This window comes from Miniopterus natalensis, chromosome 7 (assembly GCF_054644295.1).
Source record: "Miniopterus natalensis isolate mMinNat1 chromosome 7, mMinNat1.hap1, whole genome shotgun sequence".
NCBI classification, from domain to species: domain Eukaryota; kingdom Metazoa; phylum Chordata; class Mammalia; order Chiroptera; family Miniopteridae; genus Miniopterus; species Miniopterus natalensis.
Window position 1 is genome coordinate 16395661 of NC_142087.1, and position 27148 is coordinate 16422808.

Consider the following 27148-nt stretch of genomic DNA (forward strand, 5'->3'; position numbering starts at 1 on the left):
AGCGCGGGCGGAAGGCGCGGCTTATATAAAAAGGTTATGTAAAGGGATCAGCTGGCGCGAGCACGTGGAGAGCCGCGGGAGCCTGGGCGCCGGGCCCTCGCCCGCGCGCGCCGCCGCTACCTCCTGGGCAGCGCCAGGTCCCGGCGCAAGCCCGGCGCAGGCCATCGCCTCTCGCGTGGCTCGGTACCGAAGGCAGCCCCGGCCGGGAGCGGACCATCCCCAGCCGGACACTCCAGGGGGGAACCCCGCCGCCCGGAAGTGGAGGGGCTCGGGCCAGGTAAGGGCGCGGCGTGCGGAGTGAACGTTAGCGCCAAAGCTGGAGCTACCCCCACCGCCGCGCGCCCGCGGGAAGGGCAGCCGGGCCCCGGATTTGGCGCGCTCAGGGACGCCGGGGTTTAAGCCAATCCTCTCCACCCGCTGCCCTCGGAGACGTGGATCGGTCCGCTCGGGTCCGCTCCGGCTTAATTCAATGGACGGTTTACACGCTGGAGAACGCCAGGCGGGCCGCAGGGAGGGGGAGTCCCACAGCGGGGCAGGCAGGAAAAAAAGATTTCCACAGTCCCAATTGCTTCTTAAGGCGATTTTATTAAGTCGTGAAGTCTGTTAGAACTTGTTTTCCCAACTCCTGCAGGACAAATTAACCGAGAAGGTGGAGGGAGGTTGCTTTTCCTTCCGGTTCCCCTCTGAGCCCCGGCCAGTGGTTTCGTCTTTCCCACTTTCCCCTCCCCTCCCAGGTTCTATCAGCCGCGGTGGCTTCCGTCTTAAAGGGGCCGCGGCGGCCGGAGGTGGAGGAGGAGGGGCAGGGGCGCTCTGTGGCCTGGGCTCCTGGCCTCCCCGCCTCGGCCTGGTCGTTTAACCGATTCTTGCACCCGCAGGTCACAATCCAAGCTCCCGTTCCTCCGCGTCCAGGGGCCGGACGGAGGGATGAGGGAGGGGGGGCCCGGGCAGGGCCGTTGCTGCTACCCCCGCCGCCCGCAGCCATGGAAACGGGGAAGGAGGACGGCGCCCGCAGAGGTACACAAAGCCCCGAGCGGAAAAGGCGAAGCCCAGTGCCGCGGGCGCCCAGCGCGAAGCTGAGGCCGGTGGCTGCGGCCCAGGCCATGGATCCGGTGGCGGCCGAAGCCCCCGGCGAGGCCTGCCTGGCGCGGCGGCGGCCGGAGGGCGGCGGGGCCGCGCAGCCGCGCTACAGCCTGCTGGCGGAGATCGGGCGCGGCAGTTACGGCGTGGTTTACGAGGCAGTGGCCGGGCGCAGCGGGGCCCGGGTGGCGGTCAAGAAGATCCGCTGCGATGCCCCGGAAAACGTGGAGCTGGCGCTGGCGGAGTTCTGGGCTCTGACCAGTCTCAAGCGGCGCCACCAGAACGTGGTGCAGTTTGAAGAGTGCGTCCTGCAGCGCAACGGCCTGGCCCAGCGCATGAGCCACGGCAACAAGAGCTCGCAGCTTTACCTGCGCCTGGTTGAGACCTCGCTCAAAGGTAGGAGCGCTGCGGCCCACCCCGCCCCCGCGGGGCCTGGGCCCGCTGCTGTGGACCGCTTGGCCCGAAGTGGCCTGGGGACCCCTAGGCCCCGGTCCTGTCACCCTGGGCCCAGACACACCCTCCTCTTCGGGGCCCAGGCGTTGGGCCCCACCGCTCGGCTCAGGACCTCGGGTAGTCCCTGGCGCAAGCGTTAGCTGGTATTTTCATAACAAGCGCTCGCTAAGTTCTAATCATTGTCTTAATAAGTACTCAATACGTGCGAGCCATTATTATGAAACGTCTAGTACTTTTAAGAGTGGTCGGGTAGTGGAGGGGGTTGGGTTCGGAGTTGGTGAAAGAACTGCATAAGCTCCGTCACTCCCCAGGGCCCCTTCTTTTCCCCTCAAACAAAAAAGAAGAAACTTGACTGGACCTACCCGCACCCCTTCTCTGTCTGGTTCCAAATATCCTCGCAGCCCCCTCCCCCAGCTCCACCCCCAAACTCTTGCTTCCTTTCCCTCTGAGCCTGCCAGCCCCTCATCCCAGGGCAGTCGTGCAAACTGTCGGTTTTCTGGCCGAGTCCTCTGGGGCCTGCAGAATAATAATCCTCCAGGTGGGCCCGGAGCTGTGACATAACAATATCTAACATATTTTTTCGTCCATTTTACATCCCTAAATCTGTTTCTTAATAGATTGGCTTGGAAGTGATTTTATTTGTAGGAAAGAGGGCTCAGGGAAGCAGAGGGGCTTTGCCTTCCTCGGGAAGGCTAATCCTAGTTTGAGGCTTCATTGCAGTTAGTGAGTTCATCCTGAGCTCTCAGTACTCACATCTTGTTCTTGCTAAATGAAGCCAAGGATTTGTTCAGAGAGGAGAGGGCCAGTGGGCTAGAGGGGTCTGAGGAGACTTCTTCAGGGAAGAGGTCACTAATCTGAGTCCCAGCTATGTCCTAGATGTCTTCCAGAAGCGACTTACAGATAATAATTCTAAAAGTCCTCCCCTCTTTCTGTAAACGGAGAAATTAGAATTAAACATGAACAATGATGAAGGTTAATCAGCTTGTAAGGGAAGTCACATTTTACTACTGGTTTCTTTACAAACTTTTTTATAGATCCAGTGATGTGAGTCCAGATTTGTCTTGATTTAAGGCCTAGACCCTTTCAAATGGGTAATGGTCCCCTCCGTATCCCAGGATGAACTAGAGCTCACCTTTAAGAATGGGTAGGATTTGGGGTGGGTTTGGATAGGGCATTTTGTTTGGAGCTTTTGCCTGACTTTAAGATCCTACAAACATCCCAAGAGAACTCCCTGTCCTATTTCAAGTCAGTGTTTGACAGTGGGTTGAGGGACATGGTGAATATCGCCTGGAGTCCTTTTTCAAAACAGGCTTCCTATTAGTCTATCCGGGCCTCATCCATCCTGAAAAGCCCACCCCACCCCCAGTGTGAATATATTTGTTTTGAAAAGACTTTCCAATAGATTCTTTTAGCTCACCTGTATTTTATAAGCTCTTCAATTCATTCTCAGTCTGTCTTCTCCAAAATGAGTGGTCTGAACTTCAGTATTACCCAGCTACCTTGGGGTGTGGGAATTTGCTTTGCCAAATGATCCCCTTCTACTCTTGGTTCATTGATGCCAGTCTTGAAACTTCAACCTGGGTTTGAAGTCTTTTTTTTCCTTTTAAGTAGTTACAGTTGACCTTGAACAACGCAGGGGTTAGGGGCACCCACCTCAGCCCCCCCCCACACACACACACATACACAGTCAAAAATCTGTGTATAACTTTTGATTCTCCCAAACTTAACTACTAATTAGCCTGCTGTTGACCGGAAGCCTTACCGATGTATTATATATGATATGCTTACAATAAAGTAAGCTAGAAAAAAAGAAAATGTTAAGAAAATCATAAGGAAGAAAAATGTATTTGTAGTATTTATTGAAAAAAATCTCAGCATATAAGTGGACCTGTGCATTCAAGCCCTTGTTCAAGAGTCAACTGTACTGTTAAAACTTTCCCCACCTGTAGAATTTGTCACAACTCCACAGTCAACAGTGGTTGATACCATGGGCTTTGGAGTTAGACTCACTTTTAGTTATGGCTTGTGTGAACTGACTGCATGAGACTTGGGACAAGTTGTTTCAAACCTGTGGGGAGCATTCCTTTATCCCTAACATAAGGGTACCCATGGCATAGGGTTGCTATACAGCCTGGGAGTGTCAGTAAGTGCTCCAGATAAGGAGGAATTCACTGCCTCAAGTTCAGGCTGTATTTTGAATCTTCTACCATCATCCATCCCTTTTGAGATTCACAGTGTTCTTGTTCAAGTTTCCCAAACTTGTTTGACATGGAACACATCCTATTTCCTGTGTTGTCAGGAACACCAAGTTGACAGAAACACTGGTATTTTCTTCCTTCCTTTGTGAACTAAAACACCTATAGTAATGAAGTATGTTGCTTTAGGTCACATAATATGTCCCTTCAGTAGTTTGGAGTGTTAAATGTATGAGCCTCTGTTACGGGTCAGCTAATGTTCTGGGCTGGAGCTAGAGCACAGAAGAGTAAAGCCATTGCCTCTGCTTATGAAACTAACATTGAAATTTACACGTCAAGTGTTAATTTAGGAAGCAGTAAATAGGCATTCAGGGTTTTTTGGTTGGTTGGTTTTGTTTGTGCTACAAATATTAAAGTGAACAAAGACCCAGATTACTCCATTTTCCTGGCTTCGGCTTCCAAAGTTTAGCTGGGGTGCTGACTTATACAATATACTGATATCATTCAGAAATGTTAGAACTGGAAGGAATCTTAAAGATAATCTGGTTCAAGTGTCATTAAATAGAAACTCCTTTGCAGCCACCTTGTCCCAGTCTTTGGCAATTTAGGATAATTTTGAAACAGACCAAAAAGTGTCAGTTTGCCCAGCTAGTGTGGCTCAGTGGTTGAACATCAACCCATGAACCCAGAGATTCCCCATCTAGGCACATGACCTGATTTAGGGCTCCATCCCCAGTAGGAGACATGCAGGAGGCAGTCGGTCAATGACTCTCATCATTTATGTTTCTCTCTCCTCTATCTTCCTCTCTCTGAAATCAGTAAAAAAAATTTTTAAAGTGTTAATCTCCCTTAAGGTCTCAATTGAACCAAATTCCACGTACAGGCATACCTCCTTCAAGAGGTATAGCTCCATACCACCACAATAAAGCCAGTCATCTTTTTGCTGCTGGAGGGTCTTCAGTTGGTCAAAACAAAACAAAACAAAACAATAAATGAGGTATGCCTGTATACTCTGTTCTTTTACTGGAATCCTTATAGTGTTATTTAGCTCACCTGTATTATACAAGCTCTTCATTCTGGGGCTGTCTCCTCCACTATGGTTAGTGAATGGTCTGAACTTGCCCTAAAGGAACTTAATTTGCAAAGTTTGTAGAAGACTTAAATGCTAATCAAGGTCACAGGAGGAAAAAGCAGGTTGGCTTATTAACAAGGGCTTCCTACAGAATGTTGTAAATTAACAGGAATGAGAATCAGAAGTTGGTGGAGAAGGTGGGCTTCTAAAAAGGGAGCCTAGGACCATGTGGATAGGTAGAGAAGAGGTGGAATAATTTATTTCACAATTGGGCCAAATAGAGAATAGTGTTTTCCCCCCATTCATATCAGCTCTCTAGTGAATACTTAGAGGCATTTCAATAGTCTTAACAAATTATTTGACATATAAATAATCCAATATCCGTAAGAAAAGGGAAACTTTAATGCAGTTCTTGGTCTTCTCCAACTTTGTTTAATAGACGTTTGTCCTTTGTTTTTCTCTGAACATATGCGGACAAGTCCTACCCACAGCATTATGTAGACAACAGAAGCTGCAGTCAAAAGCAGTCTTAGGTGTCGATCTGGCCGTCTCTGTTTCGCAGGGAAGGAAACCGAAGCCCATGAAAGGCACAGGACTTGCCCCAAAGGAGTTAGTGGTAGCATTCAAACCAGCCTTCAGGCTTTTAAACACCAGAATAGCAATCCTGTAAATTATTTGGTTAATGAGTTGGTGTCTTTATTTAACTTTTAAGTACTTCTCACCAAAAGAAGTTAAGGCATCAACAGTTCATTTTATCTCCTTGTTTCCATTGCTAAGGGACCCTGTCCTGAAAGCACCTAGGACTAAGTTCAAGATTACTGCCACTTAGAAGACAGCAGGCAAAAAAAGCGAGAGAGAAAAGACAGCAGGCAAGCCTAAGGTTAGCATCAAACTCAAATTCTGGTGCTTTCTCTTAAAGCACACACTGATCCTAAGGACAAAAAAAAAACAGGACAAATTCTCAAGGCTCATAAAACCAAATTAGAAAGCTGGGAACCTAGCTTATCCAAACTTGGTAAACAGTAGCTCTGCTTTACCAATTATTAGATGTTTGCTGTTCTCAAGATAACTTTTAGGTGGCTTGAAATGGGTGGGGATCTCACCCCTTGGGAGATAGTCTTTTCGGTGCACTGATGCCCAGTGATGACTGAGCTAGGCACTGGATTTACAGGAGGCTACACAAAAGTTTTCCTCATTTGGACAGAAGACATATGCCCAAATGATAGTGCAAGCTCATGAGTGGTGGGTATCCTAGAAAACAGTAAGAGGTTCCCTCTGGGAGTATAGAGGCCAGGGGAAACAGGAAAGGAAGTAGATTTGAGTAAGCTGAGGGGGAGAGTAGAAGGAAGGCAGATCAGGGTCTTAGCAGTGGATTGGTTGTCAGCTTGCAAAGTCCCACCAGCCTGTTGCGTGCCTAGGGAAACCTAAGGCTCAGCACTGGCCACCACTGCCCAGGCCTCTACAAAGCAACTCTGAATTGTCTGCTATGCTTGGAGTCTCAGAGTTTAGAGATTCCCCAGTGAAAGTAGAGAGCTGAATGGTGATCTTCAGCTATTGTGACAGTAACAGATAAAAGGCTGCATTAAAGGCCTCGGAAATTAATGAGATAAAGTAGAACACTTGGAGTCGGGAAGCATTAGTCCCAGTTTTATCCTGTTAATAAGAGAAAAACTTACTGATTGCAATGTGCCAGGTCTATTCTAAAGGTTTTAACCTATTAACTGATTCAGTCCTCAAAACCACCTTTGGAAGTCAGTACTATAATTACACCTATTTTACAGGTGAGACAACTGAGGCACTGAGGTCAGTGAAATTGCCAGGGTGAAAAAGCTAACCAGGCCCGGATCCAAGCCCAGGCGTTCCAGATTGAGTCTGAGTTCCTTAATAGCCGTGCTATGCTCTTGGGACAGGTGGCTTAAGTTCTGAGTGGTTCTTTTCTTCTGGGTCATTAAATGAGCATAATTGTATTTTGCACAGGAACTAATGGCTACTGTTTATTTTTAATTATATATTAGTCAGTATTTGTGGCACTGCTGGTTACTGTCAGTGCCTTCTCTAAATGTCTCAGCTGCCAGGGACCCTTTACCTCCTTTCCATTCTACTCTTGAATGTCTTGGGACAACCACGCAGACTTCTGCTGCCGACCAACTGCCTGCCTTCTGTGTGCACTGGGGATTTTAAATACCAGTCGCAGGAGGTAGAAACAACCCTTACTTAATTGAGAGCTTTGGTTAATTGGGGTTGTGTTGGATAGGGCTTTTTATAGTGTCTAAACTCTCAAGGAGAACTTAGCCTCCTAATAGAACATCAGTTTATTTTCACCTCCAATATGGCCTCTGGGGTCCTTATGGCCAGGAGCCCTGCTTAGTGACTGTCAAATTTTGGATGTCTTTAATTTACATATTCTGCATGCCCTATTCTAGAACTTTGCCTGTTCTTTTTCTTTGTTTAAGTCTCCAGCTCACAATTCTTACCTTGATTCATTCCACCCAATTATTGAGTGCTGTGTGTGAGGTACACGGGGGAGCCCAGAGATTTGCTTTCATTCCACTCGACGCCCAGTCTACTGAAGGACGTGGGCACAGCATATGATATGTTACCTCCCTGCGGCCTGAGAGGTGTTCTGAGGGGAACAGCTGCAAGGAATGTGGACTAAGTTTAGGGGAGGGAAGGGTGACGTTTAAGAAGGTAAATCAGAAGCTATTCTGGTGAGAGGTGAGGCCCGTTGCTTATGGAGAGAGAAATGAGCCAGGACTGCCTGGGTTACTCCCCACTCTGCCTGGCTGGTGCAGGCTGCATTTTAACAAGTTCCCTGGAATGTTCAAGCATTGGTAGCTAAGCTTTCATAGTATCTTCACCTTCATTTGTTAGTCTTCCCCACTTTCAGTTAATGTTTTTGTAACCTAGGATCACACGTGGGAAAATAGCGATCCATCAGGATCAAGTAACTTGTTCAGTATCACACCAGCGCAGGGTCAGGCTCTAGGTTTACATCCAGATGGGCTTTCTGGTTCCCTTGTTCCTGACATACTCTCTTACGACCATAATGGACAGCTGCCAGGGGTGTCCGGGCACAGTGCTATAATGAACACAGTAGTGGTCTGCTGTGGTATTCAGGTACTGGGCTAGATGCTTCGTATGTCACAATTAAGCCTTACAACAACCCAGTGAGGTAAGTGTCTTCCCAGTTTACGGAAAATGAAGCAGATTCATAGCATCTTAAGACATTTGCGCAGGGTCACATAGCCAGGGAGGTGGAAGAGTGGGGATGGTGTTGACTGCAGACCTGCTGTCTCCTTGCCCTTCCTGCTATGCCTGTGGTTCAGCATTGGCCTCTTGGCTTCTCTGGAACTCCGTATATTGCCCTGGCGGCCACCCTAAGGGTTCCATTCTGTAGTGCACAATGACATTTGACTAGTTTTAGGAAGTACTTTGAACACACCCTGCTGTGTTGATGCTGGACCTCCAACCCCCAGCCTCTTATAGTGACAGCCCAAGGTCATTGAGACTGGGACCAGAGCTTTATCTATATGCTCATCTCTTCCTTGGGAAGACGTGCTGAGATGGGTCCTTGTCTTCAGCAGCTTCTCAGGACTGATCTTCAGCCGAGCCACTTCTTTAAAATATATTAATGTACGACCCATAAGTGGTCAAGAAATGGGTGGTTGGCGTCAACAAATTCAAACTTCATTTTTCTAGTTTCCTTTCTAATCCTTTTTCTTCAACATTTTATATTCTTCGTTTTGTTTTTTTACTTGGCATTAAACTCGCTTATGGTATGGTTAACTTCCCTTGGATAGTTGCTTCCAGCTCTTCGCTTTACTGTGCTGTATGGATACCAGTTCTGGTGGGTTTGGAGCTTGGTGTACCTTTTTTGTTGCTGTTGGTGGTGGGAAATTTTTTTGTGTGTTTTGTCTTTTGGATACTCTTCACTTAGAATAAATTGAGTAGGATTTTTATGTCAACTGGATTGAGCGTTTTTAAGATTTGTGATACATATTGCCGAATTAGCATCTCAGCATATTTAAGTCAAAATCTTAATTAGTCCTCTACTGGAAAATGAACCTGAATCTCGTGTGGTTGGACCATCACTACTAGGGACTGGGTGAACATTAAAACTCTTTGAGGGTATCCTGTACATAAGAGTGTACTTAATAAGGAGCTTGAGTCAAAGTGGAAATAAAGCATCTAGGTGTTAAATTCTGCTGCTGGCACTAAGAGACAGTAGTGGAGCATCACAGTTAGAATCCAGGCTACCTGGCTGTGAGGCCATAGGCAAGTTATTTAATCTTTTGAGGCTCAATTTCCTCACCTGTGAAAGGGGATATAATTATCATCTAAGTAGATAGGGGTTTGGAATAAGAAGAGAGGATTGGCTGGAGTGCTCTCTGAATTCTTCCTGTCCATCACACATAACATGTGATAAGTTACTAATTTCTATTAATTCTAAACCTCTAAGACCTCTTTCTCCCATCCCCTTCTTACTCCCTCCCTTGCCAGCCTCTCTTCTTTGGCTTTCAAAACCTGATAAGTCTTCCATCTCCAACTCCTCATGCTTCCAGAGGGAACTGTTTGATCAATTCTCAGATATGCTCTTTCACATGTTAACATCTCTTAAGTCAGAACTCAGTCAATGGCATACCACCTTGTTGTCAGCAGCCCGTAGATCTTATTTAAATGAGATGTCTTAAAACCAATGACTTCTTAGATTCAATAAGCAGTATATCTTTCTAAAACAGATCAGGAGCTTTTAGTTACTCCCATTTTTTCGAGTTGAACTTAAAGTCCTTTTGTCTGCCAGATACCATTTCCCATGACCTGACTCCAGCTTCATCTCCAACCTCATTTGTGCCTGTCTCCTACCAGCTCTCCTGTGATCGCCCCAGATTACTTGGGCCCCTTTGCTGCAAGCTCACATCCCGCTGTGCTCTGCTCACTCTTCATCCCGGGAGACAGCTCAAGGACCATGCTCGCAGCGATTCTCATCCTCCCTGCCGTCCCCTGCTCCTTGGGCAGGACAGCACCTATTCCTTGTTCTCGGGTTTTCCACCTCTAAAGCAGTGCCCAGTGAGATGAGTGAGCCTTTGAAATAGTGCCTGTAATCCAGTGGGCTCTCAAAGGTTAATTTGCCTCGAATCCTTGCCACCTCCAGATAACACTCACTGTTTTCTCCCCCTCTGGGAAGCAAAATTTTTAACTCATTAATCTTATAGGACTGTCCGATTATGTCAAACAAGGGAATTATAAAACTTTTAAAATGTAATTTTTTCTATTGGTTCAAAAAACTGTAAATTTCATTTGGGGATTCCACTGCTTGCTGCACGTGTCTATTCCAGTTACACATCCTGAAACTGGGGAAATTACCACACATTGGTGTGGGGACCCACTGGGACCACTGTGTGATGGATCTGTGCTAAAACTCCGTGCATCACCTGACCTCCGTAAGTCCCTACTCCAACTGGCGAACCCCAGTGACATTTTAGGTCTCTAGGAATTAGTGTAATCTCAGAAGCAGTGTTTGGTAATTCTGTAAAAGTTTGACCAGTTTCCCTTCTCCAGTTCAGTCACCTTGGTAAATATAAGACTAGGGCCTTGGCTGCTTGGAAGAGGGAAGTTACCTGAGAGATCAGGCAAATGTTAGTAGGTTGGCATTCAAGCTGGTCCCCGAGGTGCACATTCATATTTGGAGAGGGGGGTGCTTTTTAGATGGAGATTGCTCAAAAAAAAAAAAGTGGCCTGGTCTGGCTAGAACATGAGTTTTGGCTGTAACGGCCTGCAAAATGTGGTATGTAATCATCCACTTTCATTTTCTGATCCGTTTCATCTTTTGCCTAACACATGGCCTGAAGCACTGGGATTGTTGAAATTGGTGACTTCCTAGGACTAGGCTGAGGTCCGGTAGGAATGATGACGTTAGTGATAGTCAGGATGTTTGTGATGCCCGTCCTTAACTCACAGTAATATGTGCGGTAGGTGTTCTCATTTGGTAGATTATACGACTGAGGCCCAGAGTGGTTCAGGGACTTGCCCAGAGTTCTAGCCATCAGGTCTCAGTTTCCCCATGTTTTCCTTTGAACTAAGACACCACTCATTAAACCCATGGGACTCTTTGCCTTCTGGTCCGTGCCCTTCCTGTTACTTCAGCTTGGCCTGCTTCCTGAGAGAAAGGCATCAGTGCCACATCCCTTCCCCTCCATCTTGCTGGGAGGTAACTGAGAGGCCCAGGTAGGCCGTCTGCCTGAAAGAAATGACTGGAATTCTGACCAGCCTCTTCTGTTTTTTAGTGGGCAGCTGAGGATTCTGTGTGAAAACGTGCTGGGGCTTCTCATGAAATAAGCCTGTGCAAAGAAGTACTTTTTTGTCTATGAGACAAGTAACTGTGTTCCCCAGTTTTCCATTCTGTCATGCTCACGGATGCTGTGTCTGATTCTGAGAATGCTTCTTCCTGTCCAGTGCTTTCCTCTCAATAAACAGCCCCCTCCTGTAGCTTCTGAGCTGAGCTCACTTCCCAGAGCAAGCCCTTCTGTCCTGGGTCCCATCTGCCCCACCCACTCACTTAGGGCACTTTTCTCTTTCCCTGGGTTCTCATAACCTGGACTTACATTGTAGTCTGTTTTGCAGACTTGTTTTCTTTTTACTTCAGTTGCCATGGTTCCCAACTTTGTATATCAGATAATCATCACTCCGCACCCTCTTTTTCCCCACTGTTTCAGTGAGAAAGCTGCACTCTTTTCTTATGGGGCCTCCGCAGTAGGGATTTGGTCGCTTTTTAATCATTTCCTTTCCGGCAGGCGTTTCTTGCCCTCCTGTTTATGAGTGTGTATTCTGGAGTCTGGATTGATTCAGGATTCAGATCACCACTTCATTTATAGTGTTTTTAGATAAAGAACCGCAGCCCATTAGAGCTGATGACCTAGAAAGAGGATTATGAGATGGGAAACAACTGATTTTTTAAAAAAAACCATCTGCCCTAAACTGGTTCTACCTGTATTACTTTGATTGTTAGTGATATAAACAAACAAATTATATAATTACAGGGGAAATGAGGCCTGTCAGGTCATGGTCAGAAACCTAAGGGTTTTTTGCCTTGTGCATCTTATTGCCTTAACCCAGAAATCCCAAACTCCTGGCTTTGGTAGACTGTGTGCTGTGGTAATTTTGGGGCCATTTGGGTTGCCAGGGGGGTATCCTGGATCACTAGTTCTCTTTATAATAGGGTAAATAACTGGTAAAAAGGAACTCTCTGGGAGAGGCTGCGTGAGGAGGAGTAGCCCTCATTTTTGGTAGTATGGAGACACCATGCTGGGGATCACAGGACTTATGGTTAGGCCCTGGCTTAGTCATGAACGATCCATGTGACCACCTTGGGCAGCCCAGCCTTAGCTAGGAAGACTTCCGACTACTTAGGCGTAGCTTCTGGGGCACCAGCACTCATCAGATAACCTCACCTAAGGGCTCAGTGTACTGTGAACTGCCATAAAGAATATTGGGTGTGGTGATTGTGGAGGGGTGGTGGTGGGTGGAGATGGAAGAGGGCATAAATGGTGATGGAAAAAAATAAATAATTTTACAAAAAAGAATAGTCGGGTTTGTGTGGAGATGCCAGTCACCAGCTTTCCTGGAGCTTCTGTGGTTCAAAAGGAAAGATGGAAAGATGGAGCTGGAGTTTCAAGCCAACACAATGTGATTCCACCTATGCATCTACTTTGGACCCCACTGATCCTACCAGACTTCCTGTTTCCACCTCTAGTCAGTTATTCCGTTCATCTATTCCAGCTCTCGACCTAGAATTCCCTTCTCCCTCCTCATTTCTTTAGATCTGGCAACTCCTACCCACCTTTCACTGTTTATAAAATGACCTTGATGCAGATGCACAGCTTATGATGATTGCTAGTTTAGATACTAGTTATCTGCTTTAAATCAAGCTTCGTTAGAGACGGGGGTGTTTTGTATTCACTTTGCCAGCCATATGGTGGGCTAGCAGAAACACTGATGAATTGGAGTGTGCCCCTGGAATAAACAAGCTAGTGCAGTTCTAGGTGCATTGGCAAGAATCAGTATACAAGTCAGTCAAGAAGGGAGGGGAGGTCATTTGCTTGGCATGGAGTAGCAGACACTTGACAATCTTCTCGCATGCTTTGCCTGTCTCAGCAGCAGCCCTGGGAGGTGTGGGTGGTGTGCTGCTGCCGATCTGGAGACAGTGTCATGGAATGCAGTGGTTTCACAGTCACAGATTTGAGTCTTTCGACTCTTAAGTCTCTGCGCCGCAGGTTCTTCATTTTATAAGATGGCGCTATTTCCCCCTGCCCCCTTAGGTAATGGTAAATATTAAGTTGAATGTCAAGTGCCAGTGCAGGCACTCTGTAAGTGGTTACACATGGCCATTTGCAGGTGAAGAAGCGGAAGTAGAAACTTGGGAAGGTGAACTAAGTTGCCTCCTGGCTGTTCACCCAATCAGCAGTAAACCAGAGTTAAACCCAGGCACCCTTAACCCCAAACCCAGCTTGATGCCAGTCCCTGCAGCCTGTGTCATACCATGTCTTGTCCCTTGACTCATTCTATGTGAGTGGAGATGGGCTGGCTTTTATAGAGTTGGCCCATACCAATTGTACTGGTCCTCTTGGATTGGAGCAATTGTCACCACTGTCACTCTTAACTTTTAATACACTGCATTCCTGTAGCCTAAAGGTGGTGTGAATGTGCCCATCTCACTCAAGCTCTTTCCGGTCTTCCTTTGATTTAGGAGAAAGGATCCTGGGTTATGCTGAGGAGCCCTGTTATCTCTGGTTTGTCATGGAGTTCTGTGAAGGTGGAGACCTGAATCAGTACGTCCTGTCCCGGAGGCCGGACCCAGCCACCAACAAAAGCTTCATGCTACAGCTCACAAGCGCCATTGCCTTCCTGCACAAAAACCACATCGTGCACAGGGACCTAAAGCCAGACAACATCCTTATCACAGAGAGGTCTGGCACCCCCATCCTCAAGGTGGCAGACTTTGGACTAAGCAAGGTCTGTGCGGGGCTGGCCCCCCGAGGCAAAGAGGGCAATCAGAACAACAAAAATGTGAACGTGAATAAATACTGGCTGTCCTCAGCCTGTGGCTCAGACTTCTACATGGCCCCTGAAGTCTGGGAGGGACACTACACAGCCAAGGCTGACATCTTTGCCCTGGGCATTATCATCTGGGCAATGATAGAAAGAATCACTTTCATTGACTCTGAGACCAAGAAGGAGCTCCTGGGGACCTATATCAAACAGGGGACTGAGATCGTCCCTGTTGGTGAGGCGCTGCTAGAAAACCCAAAGATGGAGTTGCACATCCCCCAGAAACGCAGGACTTCCATGTCTGAGGGGATCAAGCAGCTCTTGAAAGATATGTTAGCTGCTAACCCACAGGACCGGCCTGATGCCTTTGAACTTGAAACCAGAATGGACCAGGTCACATGTGCTGCTTAAAATTCAGGGCAAAGCATCTTGGGTGTTTTTAAACTAGGTGAGTGTACTCTTTTTGTTGTGCATGCAGTCTTCCTGGACTGGATTTTTCGCCCTGGGCCCTGGGGTGGGCCCTATGGAGTTGGGAAAGGCAGGATTGAAGGGAACTCAGTGCTTTTTATCAGAGATCCCCCAGGTCTTGATGAGATATGTGGGATTATTTGAGTATGAGTTGGAATGTCCAGAGAAGTTTTCTGAGTGGAGTTGCATTTGAGCTGAGTCTCTTTTAAATTTCCTAGAAACATGTTTTCTCATTAATTAATAAAGGCTTACTGTAGAAAATGTGCAGAAAAGGTACAGGCAGTTTTTTTCAGAGGATAAGCGCCGTCCCTAAATTGTATCCCTTCTCCTCGCACATCCAGTTCTACATAGTTTAGATGAAGCTGTGGTTAGGTAGTTATGTTTCCTGCTCTTTCACTCAACGCTAATCTGTGCATTTCCCCATGTCATGCTTTTGAAAGTATGGCTTTCAATAATTGACATTTCATTGTATGTACCATAATGTAGCCATTCTCCTACTCTAGATATCAGATGGTTTCTCCATATTTAGACACTATAAACTCTGTGAGTGAGTATTATCTGGAAAGCTTTGCTTATGTAGATTATTGCCCAGATTTATTGTGGGCTTTCACTTTTCAAGTATTGTGCTAGGTTCTGGGGTAACAATGGTAAGCATCATCAGAAACTTGCCCCACCCTCATGAGTTTTGCAGCTTAGTTGGGGAGAGAAACATTACTCAATATTTACCATAGTTGCTTTGCAACAAAGGAGAAGAGATATTAAGGAAAACTGACCTTTCAGGGGATTGTGCCCAGAAGCAAGACTAGGGAATTGGGGACAAGGAGGAGCACTTCAGGTAGAAGATCCTAGCCTCTGCAAAGGACCTGAAGCCAGAGGGACCTTAGCACATTTGAGAGACTCCACCAGCTTGAGTAAGTGAAGAATGCAGACACGTGGTAAGGGGTAACAGTGACCTGCCAGAGTGTGGGCAAAGCTGAGGTGGAACATCCCAAAGTGTGTACCAGGAACAGCAAGTTCAGTTGGACCAGAACCTGCGGTGTGAGCAGGGGAAATAAGATCAGAAATTAGGTGAAACCTGGCGCCCTGGAATTTGACCTTGACTTAGCAGGCTTGGGAGCCATCTGTGGACCAGAGTGGAACAATGCAGCATTAAGAACTTAGTATGTGCAAGTTGAATTGAACAGAAGACTAGAGACTTGGAGACTGGTTGGGTCAATTGTTTTATTACCACTAGTATGGGACATTGTTGAACCTGAAATTGGGTAGCACTGAGGATAGAGGAGTACCTTGATCTTCCGAGCAGAGAATTGGCAAGATCATGGGCCAGATGTGCAAGTAGAAGAAAGTAGATGTGGGAGATTAATGGAAGTATGCAAATGCTGGCTAGTGTTCTGGTCAGATGTGAATTCTTTTTCTTAACAGAAAGCCCCAGCCTTGTTTTGTGGGAAGGAAAAAAATACAAAAAACATTGACTACCATCTTTGCTTGGTATTTTCACATGTACCATTTTGTTTCTCCTTTGCAACCCTATAATGGGTTGAGTCACTACCCAAAATCCTACTAAATTAAAGGCAGGTGTATCTTACTCGTGACCCTCCCTTCTTTCCCCTTTTTTCTTAATATCAGTATGGCAAGCTGGAAGTAAGCTACCCTTACATTTTGCTGAAGCCTTGAGATGAGGTGATGGGGCTGGGGCTGATCCCAGTGGTTGGTCACAAGGAAGGGGCCTTAGCACATGAGCCTTGTGTCAGAAGTTTCAAATCAGTTATGATATAAGTGAGCTCTATGTGCCTGGTTAAAATTGGGAAGAGCTCTTGAGTCCAAACACCCTTTTCTCCCATCATCTGGGTGGATTCTTAGTCCCCTCCTTTCCTTCCATCACCCTCAGATTTCTGGTTGGACTTGGTTAATTTTTGTTTTGTTTTGTTTTAAAATTTTATTATTGTATGGACTTGGTTAATATTGATTTGAGCTGGTTACATCTGTGTTCTCAGTGAATTGTATTTCACGCTGTCCCTTCCCATTTCCATCTCATCTTTTCCACTTTTAAAAAACCCCTTAGAATTCAAGTTTGCCCTGGAGTAGAAAGGTAGTCATTGGAAGAGGGACCAGAATTTTGGTTAGGATTATGGGGTGTCACAACTAATTGAGATCACTACTTCCATTTGGACATCTACACTTGGGATCTGTGCTGATTTGCAGGCCAAGTTTTAACTAAATAGGAGTGATTCCTGCAAGTAGGAGAAATAGAGGAGAGGAGAAAAACATTAGGTACAGAGTGTCCCAGGCTCTGACAGGTAACAAAGACAGTACAGTACTTGGTCTTTTGGTTTCTATTTGAGTGTAGCCTATCCTGCCCTGTCCTAGCCGGGCACTTAGAATTATGGGCCTAGGCCCAGGCCTGTGTGACCAGAAGCTGAGCCTTGTGTCAGAAGTTTCAAATCAGTTATGATATAAGTGAGCTCTGTGTGCCTGGTTAAAATTGGGAAGAGCTATTGAGTCCAAACACCCTTTTCTCCCACTAGGCTTTATAGATGGAGAAACTGATTTCATATATCGATTTATTGGGAAACTATTTGGCAGGGATGATTTTAAGCATAGGAGATACATTAGTGAACAAAACAGACAAAAATTCTTACAGTTGTGGAGACATTCTAGTAGGGAGACAGACACATATAAGTGATATGTTAGAAAGTGCTAAGTGCTGGGGGGCAGTGTAGAGCAGGGTAAGGGAGATCAAAATACTAGGTCTGGGGTGGAGGTGTGTTTTGAAATAGAAGAGATCAGGGTGGGTCTCCTTAAGACAGTGACATTTGAGTAGCAAAAGTTAGGAGTTGAGGGAGTGAGTCATGAGGATTTCTGGCAAAAGAGCATTCCAGACAGAGGAAACAGCCAGCAGAAGGGCTTGAAGGCCATATAGTGAGCAGAGAAAAGAGTGCATGAAGAAAGCCTAGAGAGGTAACTAGGAGTCAACTAGAATAGGCCTTATTGGCTTTTGTAAGGTTTTTGGCTTTTATTCTTGAGTAAGATGGAAAGACATTGGTATGTATTAAGTTATTTGATACCTAATCTTTTAGGGTCATGTGACTTCTGTGCTAACAGTAAGCTATAGGGGAGCAAGTGAGGAGATAAGATGGGAGGCTATTGTAGTAACCCAGGTGAGAGGTAAATGGTGGCTTTGAGCAGTGGAACAGGAGAGGTGATGATTGGATTTGGGGTGAATTTTGACGTCCCAACAGGATTTCCTGTTGGATTGAATGTAAGGAAGGAATTAAGGATGACTTCAAGGCTTTGGCCTTGGAAGCCATTAGAAGGATAAAGTTGCCATCAAATGAGGTTGGAAGCCATTAGGAGAAACATGTTTGGCTGGAGAAAGTTAGGTTTTAGTCATCTGAAAGTTTGGAATGCCTACTTAGAATCCAAGGATAGAAGTAAAGTGGGCAGGTGGATGAGTCTGGAATTCAGGGAAGAGAGCTGGTTTAGAAAGACTTAATTTAGAGATGGCCAAGGTACTACAGTGAGTATAGAGATGATTCCAAAGAATGACTGAGCTCTGGGCCATCCAGCATTGAGGTTGGGGAGGAGAAATGAAGTCAGAGGTTAGAGACTTGGATATGGTCTCCTGAAAGGCAGGTGAAGAAAAGGCCTCAGGAGGAAGGAGTAATCAGCCATGGCATACATGCCAGCAGGTTGAGATGAGGACTGCGGGTGGACCGTTGGATTTAACAACTGGGAAGACCTTAGTGTTCATGAACAATTTTGGTGGCACACAGTGGGGAAAACCATTAACTAGAGTAGGTTTGAGAGGGAATGAAAGAATAATTGGAGGCAGAGAATAGACCAATGATTCTTAGTTTTAGTCTGAAGACCCTGTTACACTCTTGAAACCAAGGACTCCAGGGAGCTTTTGTTTTAGGTTTTATCTTGATATTTGTGATATTAGAAATTAAAACTGAGAAATGTTTTAAATGGCCCTTTCAAGTGAATATAAATAATAGGTTGACTACATGTTAACATAAGTATCATAATTTATGAAAAATAACTTTTCAAAAACATTTTTTGAGTAGAATGGTACTGTTTTGTAGTTTTGCAGATCTCTTTAGTTTCTGCCTTAATAGTCAGCTAGATTCTCATATCTCCTTCTGCATTATAACCTGGTGCCATGTCCCTCATCGTGGAACTTCTGGAAAACTCCACTGTGTACTTAGGAGAGAATGAAAGTGACAAAGACAACTAATGTCCAAGTGTTATGAAAAGGTTTAGCTTCCTGGACTCCCAAACTGCACACCACACTTTGAGAACCAATGGTAGTATTGATGACTGTTCCCGAGGAATTTTACTGGGAAGGGGAGCTGAGAAGTTGGGGGCAGCTGGAGACCAATGAAGGGACAGAGTTTGTGTGTCCTGATTCCTAGCCAGCTATTCTATTAGACCTGTTGTTGTGGCTCCAACTCCAGCTGCATATAGAAAACACACTTATCCCTAGTACCTGTACCATGAAGAAACTTCAGTAATCTAGGCTTGTAGATTTCAGAGGGATGTGTAAATCAGGGTTACATGGTTTTAGTGTTTTGCAACACATGGGATTCCTCTGAAAGGAATGTTGCCTAGTGAATTATCTAGGATTGAGTCCCACTTCTGGTTTACTGGCAATGTGACCTCAGGCAAGTTATTTTACCCCTCCAAGTTTTATTGTTCATAAAATAGAGTGGATCATATTTATGCTATGGGGGTTGTTGGGAATCACAAGAGGTTGTGAAAGTGTCCTATAACAACTGTCTAAATGAAATGTTAAATGGTAGAATTTTAGGCACGCTTTGACTTGAGGTAGAAGCATTGTCTTCTGTTTTCTTCTGAAGGCAGTGAGTGGTCTTTAATAGTGGCCTTACTTCTGATGATTACCAAATAGCGTTTTTCCCCCAAACAAAGTTGCACTCAAGGCAACTGTTCGATTACTTGTTTCAGAAAAATTCTGTTTATAAAGATTGCTCAATGATGGATTCTATCTTTCTCTTGTCATTTTTTGAAGATGCTTAATAATTCCTAATGGTTCCTACCAGCCACCCACAAGCCTTACCCAAAGTGAGAAGCCAGCCAAACTCATGTTCCAGGTGCCACCACCCACATGTTACCAGGGAGGGTGTTATGGGATGAGAGAATCAGCATTCATGGCCAAGTTTGCTGTCTAATATACAAACTTGGTTACTAGGGCCTTTTTGAAGCCAGGGCCTTTGAATGCCGTTCATTTGGAGCAGGCAGCTTGAGCCTGCTGAAGGGAATCAGATGTTAATGTGACCTAAGGGGTCATAGAAAATATTCTTTGCTCCATGTGATTTTTGGTGGCTGCTTAACATCAGAGAAAGAAATCAGGCCTAAATTCTTGAAGTGATCAGTGATCTATTTATCCTTGGTCTGGGGCCAGAAGATGTGGTTCTGGGCTAACAAGCTGAGTGACCTGGATTGGCCCCTTGACCTGGGCTTCGGATTTTGCTTCTGTATTACCAGAGTTGAGGTGTTTTTAACATGGGGTCCCCAAACCTCTAGTTGGGCCCCTAATGGTCTTCTGGAGATTCACAAACTTTTCCACTCATCTCACAGGCAAAGAGTGTTTGCTCACGTTGAAGCTGTGGAAGCCAGTCAGATCACCTGTTTCCTTTTGGCTGGAATTATACCCCAAACTGTGTCACATTGTAGGTATCAAGTTAATGAGAAGTGACACTAAAAACTAAAAATGGAAAAGAAATGCTTAACTGATGTGGTTTGTTGTATTTATTTTTTATTTTTTTAAAGGCTTCCAGTCATTCTTATTTTTCAATTACAGTTGACATCCAATACTGTATTAGTTTCGTGGTTGCACCCCAGTGATTAGACATTGCATAACCTACTAAGTGGTCATCACGATAAATCCCGCACCCACCTGACACCACACATCGTTATTAGAATATTACTGACTCTTCTCTCCATGCTGCACTTTACATCCCATGGCTATTCTGTGGCAACTGGTGTTTTGTATTAAACGGCAAAGTCTTCAAAACAGTCACTGGGGGATAAATTAAAAAGCAGGTTTTAGGTGAGAAAGTGGGAACCCAGGACAGATAGGTCTCCAGGTCCCTTCTCTGTTGACTGTGACTTCCTGTCCCAGCCTTCAGGACAGCCATGAACTAACCCAGGAGCACCTAAGACATGCCCCCCCTCCCTCACAGGCCTGCCCTCCGTTGGGGAGGTGGTGGATGAGACTTAGCCTCATGAGTGTGGAGGGCTAAGGGGTTAGGCTCTGAAGGAAGGCGACAGTGCTGAAGATGACCAGAGATGATAATTACTGGTCACCCCTGGGCTAAGTGCTTTATGATCATTATTTCATTAACTTCTTAAGTAACTTCCCGAAGGTCACAGAGCTAATAAGGAGTAAAGCCATGGGTGGCTTTACCCAATATGGTATATTACCTCACTGAATCATCTTTAGTACTCCAGTGTTTTTATAACTGACTCCAACAACTGAGCACCAAGTAGACTGAATCTCCTGCCCTCCTAGTACCACTCATTCTGAGATAGTCAAGTGGGTGGGAGGCACCTGGCACTGAGTAGGTTTCCAGTTGGGAGGTCACCTCTCCTCTGAAAAAGCACAGAGTGTGCCGGTGAACAACTAGGTGGGAAGTCCCAAAGGATAGTGTAAGCAAAAGGCTTCACAGAAAAGGTGAAACTGCCAAAGGCACCAGAGTTAGAGGTTTGATCCTTACAGTCCAGAGGCTCGTACCACTTAGTCTCTGGTGGCGTCTGAACAACGGGAGGGTGGGAGGGAAACGCCACCCTTACCCTGGAGTGGATGATTAGATCCTTAAACAGTGGGGTTTTAGTTAACGTGGGGAGAGCATGGCGGGACGGTATTTAGCCAGTGATTGTAGACGCTCATCCAAGCAGACCTGGAGCCTCTGAGCCTCTGAGCCCCTGTCTGTGAAGTGGAAGTCCCAGCCTTGCCTTACCTTCCTCACTAGACTTCACGGAGCTGCGCATGAGTGGAGGGCTTGTGAGTGAAGATCCAGAGGGTTTGAAAGCTCGGCCTTCACTGGAGATCTGGCTGCCCTAGGAACTAGCATACAGAACGTCTTCTGGGGCCTGGCCCGCCTACTGGTGTTTTCTGAACATCCCCCCAGGTGGGGAAGGCTGGTGCTGGCAAGGTTAGCCAGCTCCCCCGAGCAGCTTTTGTCCCTGCTGTTGCCACCCCCTGCCTGCTCCCGGTAGCAGCAGGAGGAAGCCGAGCTGTAGGTTATGTAGTGTGGCTGGTGGCCTCCAGGGATAATCTGTCCCTTGAACTCAGCAGGACATCAAAGCATCTCAGGGGACAGGCCTGCCCCACGCGTTGCTGCTCACTTCCTCCTCCTCCCTGGCATCCGTGGCCCCTCCTCCTGAGACAGCGTCCCTCTGGTCCTTCCAACTCCCATTTCCTCTTACCCAGGGACATTCAGACTCCCACCAACACTAACAGCTCCTGGTTATAAAAATCTGCGTGGAGGAGCCACTTGACTTGTTCAGGGGGAAGCCCTGCCCTTTTATCTCCAACCCTGAATCAAGTCCTTTCCATCGTATTATCGTACAGCGTCTGCGTGGCATCTGCATAAGCGCTCTGTTATCTTGCCATCATTCTGCTGGTGGGCAAGCTGAGGATCACTTTCCTGAGGTTTTGAGAGTCAGGATTTGAAACAAGGTACCTGACTGGAAATTCCACTGTTCATTCTGCCTCTTACAGCCTCTTTAAAAGTAGCTTTTGATGGGTTTATATTTTGAGGCAGACTGCGATTTCCCCTCCAAATAGCATCACACAGGTGGCCCTTTAGATGTTAGTGGGCAGGCTGCCCGTGGTGTCCTTCAGAGTCTGACAACTATGTGAGCACACTGCAACAGCGCCACCACCCACTCCTTCAGGTGAGATCACCTATGTGTGGATTCCTCATGTCACACTGATACAGCCTCAGACATGGGCAGGTGAGGCATGGCTGGGATAACCAAGGGTCGGGCAACAGTAGGCAAAAGCCACATTAGCAGGCAGACATCAAACTTACCAAGAGATTGGGAAGTGGTAGGCCCAAAGCGCGCCCCACATGCTGGCAGCCAGGAGAGCACTGGCACTGGGGCGTGCTGACAGGACAGTATGGCATTTGTACAAGGGCCCCTTGTCTCTGTTCCCAGTACCGTATCCGAAGTCCTTTCCAAGTGAACTTAGCCTGACCATTTGAGGTTGATGGGGACTCCACAAAAAGGCAGGATTGCTAGGTTTCTCCTGACACACACATCTAGCTCATTGAGTCTTAACTAAAGCAAGGGATTTCATCATTTGTGCCTGTCATTGGTGTTGCTGCCTGCAGCTCTGTGTTGAAAGATTCTGGCCAATGCAGGTTCAGTTAGCAAGAGCCCTCCTGGCTATGGCCGGCACTTGCCCAGTGGAGAGGCTGACAGTGTAGACACCAGTGTTGCCCTCTCAGAGCTCAGTTTAGCAGTGCGGATAAGACATGGACACTTTGTTGTAGTGGGCGTGACTTGGGAGATACACAGGAAGCCTGGAGAGAGTGGAGGGAAAGCTGGAGGAGGTGGCGCCCTGGGCTGGTTCTAGAAGGTAGGTTTAGGGGTACCTTGTTGGCCAGATAAATGAAGAGGTCACATCTCAGGGTTTGTCAGAAACTCTCCTTGGCATACTGAGGCTTTGCTGGGTACAGAACTCAGCTGACGGGGAGGGGTACTGTTCTCAACCAGAGCAAAAAGCCCAACCAGAGGTGCATTCTAGGCCCAGAACCTGGGGAGTCTCCCCAAAGTTCTGTCTTGATAAACAAGGGCAGCAGTAGATAAGCTCCCAGCCCCTTGTTTCATTTCCACTAGTGAGTCCTCGGTGGTATTACAAAATCAGAGGAAGTGGAGACCTCCTGCAGCATTTCTAGGACTCAGAGGCATGGCAGGCCTTAAAACTGCCAGCCAAGTTTAAAATAAATCAATACCATAAAGTACTGCAATGAATTTCCCAACGTAAAGGGATTTCACTTTCTGTTAGAGGTGCCAGGGGAAAGCTATAACTCAGCCTGCATCGCACACAGGTCAGAATTCTGTATTTTGTTTCTTTGTAAAAGAAAGTGCTGTCTAGGGACTTGGGGAATGGATTAGAGCCATTTAGACACACCGTAGGGCACAGTGAGGAAGGTGAAAATGCTTCTCTGTCCCCTGGCTGCACAAAGGAGCCGAGTGTGGGCCTGGGCAGGTAATCTTGTGAATGGTGACCTCGATTTTTCAGTTCTGAGGCATGGACTGTAGCAAGAATGGAAGGCAGGTTGGGTTGGGTGTAGTGTGTTGGGTTTTAGTATTGACCATCTGTTCCAATGGGAAAGTCACATGATGTGAGCCAGTTGACTCATTCTGCTTTTACGTCCATCCCTTTAGAAAAAGGGGCCCTGAAATATCATGTATAACACCCTTTTGCTTTGTCCTTTCTGCTCTTTTAGACATGTCTAAGACATGTCCTCCCAGAAAGCTCCAGTCTAGGGCAAATCTAAGGCCTGGATTGGAAGTAGTGCTGTCAGATCTTGGCAGAATGAATGGGCCTCTCGAGCACCGCCCAGCCTTGTACCAGACATGGGAGAGCTGGAAGTCACAGTAAAAACTCATTTGTTGTTAGTAACCAGATTGCCTGCTTGGGTTTGATGAATGTGTTTGGAAGGAACTCTTGGTTTGCATAGGGCAGCAGAAGTGGGTGTAAGTATACCACACCCCGGACAAACAACAGGGTGACTTTTACCTTTAAAAAAAATTACTTGGGAGTTTAGGCCAGTTGCCTAAACTGAAATCCAGATGTCACTGTGGACACTATCCAGAGATCCTCCTCCCTGGCCTGCCCTGAGCATCTCAGGGCATGGGCACCAGCCAGGTGTAGCACAGAGAGCCTTCGGAGAGCAGCCACTCCAGCCCAGTGTTTTGGAAGTCCTGTGGCAGGGGCATGGCTGTCCCAAGAACTCATTTCCCACCTACTCTTAGGATTTTATTGAGTTGGGCATAACATAGTGATGCCATAGGCAGACCCAGATGTGGGTCTTGAGGATCTGCAGCCTAATTACATGGGCTTAATTATGGTTAGAAAGGCTGCTTCCCTTTTCTCAGTGGAAGGGTAAGAAGTGTTCTACTCAACAGATCCAGGTTCTCTCCTGTGAACTTGAAAATACCGACAAGGGATTGCCACACTCCTCCCTGCTCCTCACTACTCCCACCCCTCAACACACAGTGCCAATAACAAACCTTAGCACAGTGGTTCTCAGAGTGGGGTCCCCAGATTGAGCATGCCCTGGGAACTTGATAGAAAGGCGTATTTCTGGCCCCCCTCAGACCTACAGACTTGTACACTGGGGAGTGGTGCTTAACAAGCCCCCAGTGATGCTGCTGCATGCTATGGTCTGAAACGGGCAGAGGGTAAGGCACCATCGACTCTATCATCTATTAGACAGCCGGCCGCCTGCCTCTTACCCCTTTGTCCTCAGAGAGCTTGGATCGAGGCCTGAGTTGGGCAGGCCTGCCGTGTTCGAAGCCTGCCTGTCTTCTATAATTACCTTGCACTGGGACTTTGGGAAAGTCATTCCTCTAGGCCGTGGTTTCCTCATCCAGAAAAACTACTCAACGGACCACTGTGGGCCCCTCTTCCCTACTCCCTTAGCCCTGGTGCATTCCCAGTTCCCCAGCAGATGTGGTCCTAGGGCCAGGGACTCCTGGCTCTCACCCAGTTTCTCCCTTGGTGAGGATGAGGTGAGGCCCTGTGGCCACCAGCACCTGAAAGCAGGAGGAGGAAAACCATCCAGCTTCTCATGGGCTTCCTGGCCCTGGGGCAGTGGACTCCTGAGCCATAGGAACAGTGAGCATCTTGGATGCTCTCGGGCGAGTACCACCGAGAGTAACGGGCCCCTGTGAGGTCTTCATGGTAGGACAGGTGACCACCCTTAGAGGAGGGAAATTTGCAAGGGAGGAGGCGTAGGGAAGGGGAGGCAACAGGATGCACAGAGAGGGCTTAGGTCTCCACATGGAGGCTTAGACATGGCTTTGAACCAAATGAGAACTTCACTTGTTCATTCCACAGGCTTGTATTGAGTACCCGCTGTGTGCCTGGCATGGGCCGTGAGATGCAGTAACCCCTGGCCTCACTCCATTTAAACCTTAGGCATCTCCCTGAGCCTTGGAATCCTCCTTTTTCAAATAGGTTGCTAACACTTGCCGATAGGATTTTCGTGAAGAGTCAGTGGAGAATGTATGTAAAGCTAGCCTGGGTATGCAGTCAGCACTCCCCAGGTGTTGAGCCCTGCTGTCCTTTCATTCCAGTTCTTGGCCATGCTATTAACAGCTAGAAGTAGTAACCAGGATGGGTGCAGGCTCATGTGCTTTCCACCCCATCCCTCACTGATAAAAAGAAAGCACACACCCCAGAAGGGCCTATAATTTTTTATTGATCGACTGTGTATGTCTTAGGCACTATGGTAGACGCTAGCGGTACGTTGGTAAAACACCAGACACGGTCCCTATCCTTGAGGCTCACTTATACCTCAGTTTACAGCCTTCATTTGATGGCTGAACCTTGTTTTGTTCTTCCCATTGTAACCAGCTTCTCATTAGGTGACTGTGTGTCTAGCTCTTCTGCGTCTTCATTTGCATATGCTATAATTATGTCTCAAGAACATAGCATTTTGTTGTTTTGGTGTTTACTCTTGCTTTTTAGAACTGAAAGTCTGCAGTGTCCTGTCACGTGGACAGGCTGGTGGTTATGCCAGAGAGCAGCTTTCTAGAGCCAGCATCTCTTTGGTTTTTTCAATAGTTATATAACATTAGGACCATAATTGCTGGTTATAAAATTGATTTTGAGGGCCACTTTAATTTGTAAATTGGGAAATACCTTCTATTTTGGATTAAGGAAAGGAGGTGGGAGCAGACCTCTGGTTTCAGTTGCCCTCAGATTTCTAAGTTCAAGCACCAGGGATGGCCCTACCGCCTTAGCTTCACCTCCAGCTAATGGAGAAGGAGCTTCAAAGTCAGTCCTTCACCTATCCTTTCACCTTGGTTTGAATTATATATATACTAGGGCATAACATGGAGGCTGGCCCCACCTGCCTGTTCGCCACATCTCCTTCCCCAGAACCCAGGAGAGTAGAGGCCTGTTTTGCACTGGTTGAGCACATGCTTACTGAGAGTGTCTGCTGCTTGCTGCTAGTCTTGTGTACACTCTGTTTCAGGACAGGAATAAGCCTGTGCAGTCTGGAGTCTTTATCGTCGGAAGGCATGTGGAGCAGGAGGGACAGACACCTCTCTCTGTCACCTGAAGTTACTGAGCTCATGCTGTTTGCCAGACTTCATACTCCCCCCTGTTTATTATCTTGTGAAATCCTCACATGTGTCCCGGGTATGGTGTCCTCCCCACTCCCACTCCAGAGAGGAAATGTTTTGCCCCACTGGCGCCGTGGAGCTCTTTGGCACTGTGGTCTTTTTCACGAGCTTCTGAGGATAGGTCATATTAGCAAGTGTAGTGGCACAGGACTGTCTCAGCACTCCTGGGAGCTCAGTGGAGGGAGTGCAGGCTTTTTGTTGATGAAGTAAGTAGTGGCAGCGTGTAGTACGTGTTGTTTTAGATGGCCCTGAAGAAAGGAGGGCAGATGAGGAGAGTAAGCAGGGGACACAGCGTGAGCAAAGGCAGACATTGGGAATTTGTGGAAAGAGCGGATCTTTGGGTTGGTTCCCGCTGAGGCTAAAGCAGGAGAGCAAAATAGCAAAGTTGCTAAGAGCCTTGAATGACAGCCTAAGGGGGGTGAACTTCATCCTGTAAAAAAAGGGC

General features: G+C 46.9%; 1 protein-coding gene across 1 annotated transcript in view; it reads left to right on the top strand.

Annotated features, from left to right (window-relative positions):
* The first annotated feature begins 965 nt into the window (after nt 1-965).
* STK35 (serine/threonine kinase 35) overlaps nt 966-27148 on the top strand; it is a 40001-nt gene continuing 13818 nt past the window's right edge. The window contains exons 1-2 of the mRNA XM_016215786.2: nt 966-1473; nt 13541-14290. Coding sequence (XP_016071272.2) covers nt 981-1473; nt 13541-14253 — 1206 coding nt within the window. The 5' untranslated portion in view covers nt 966-980 and the 3' untranslated portion in view covers nt 14254-14290. The remainder of the gene's footprint in view (nt 1474-13540; nt 14291-27148) is intronic.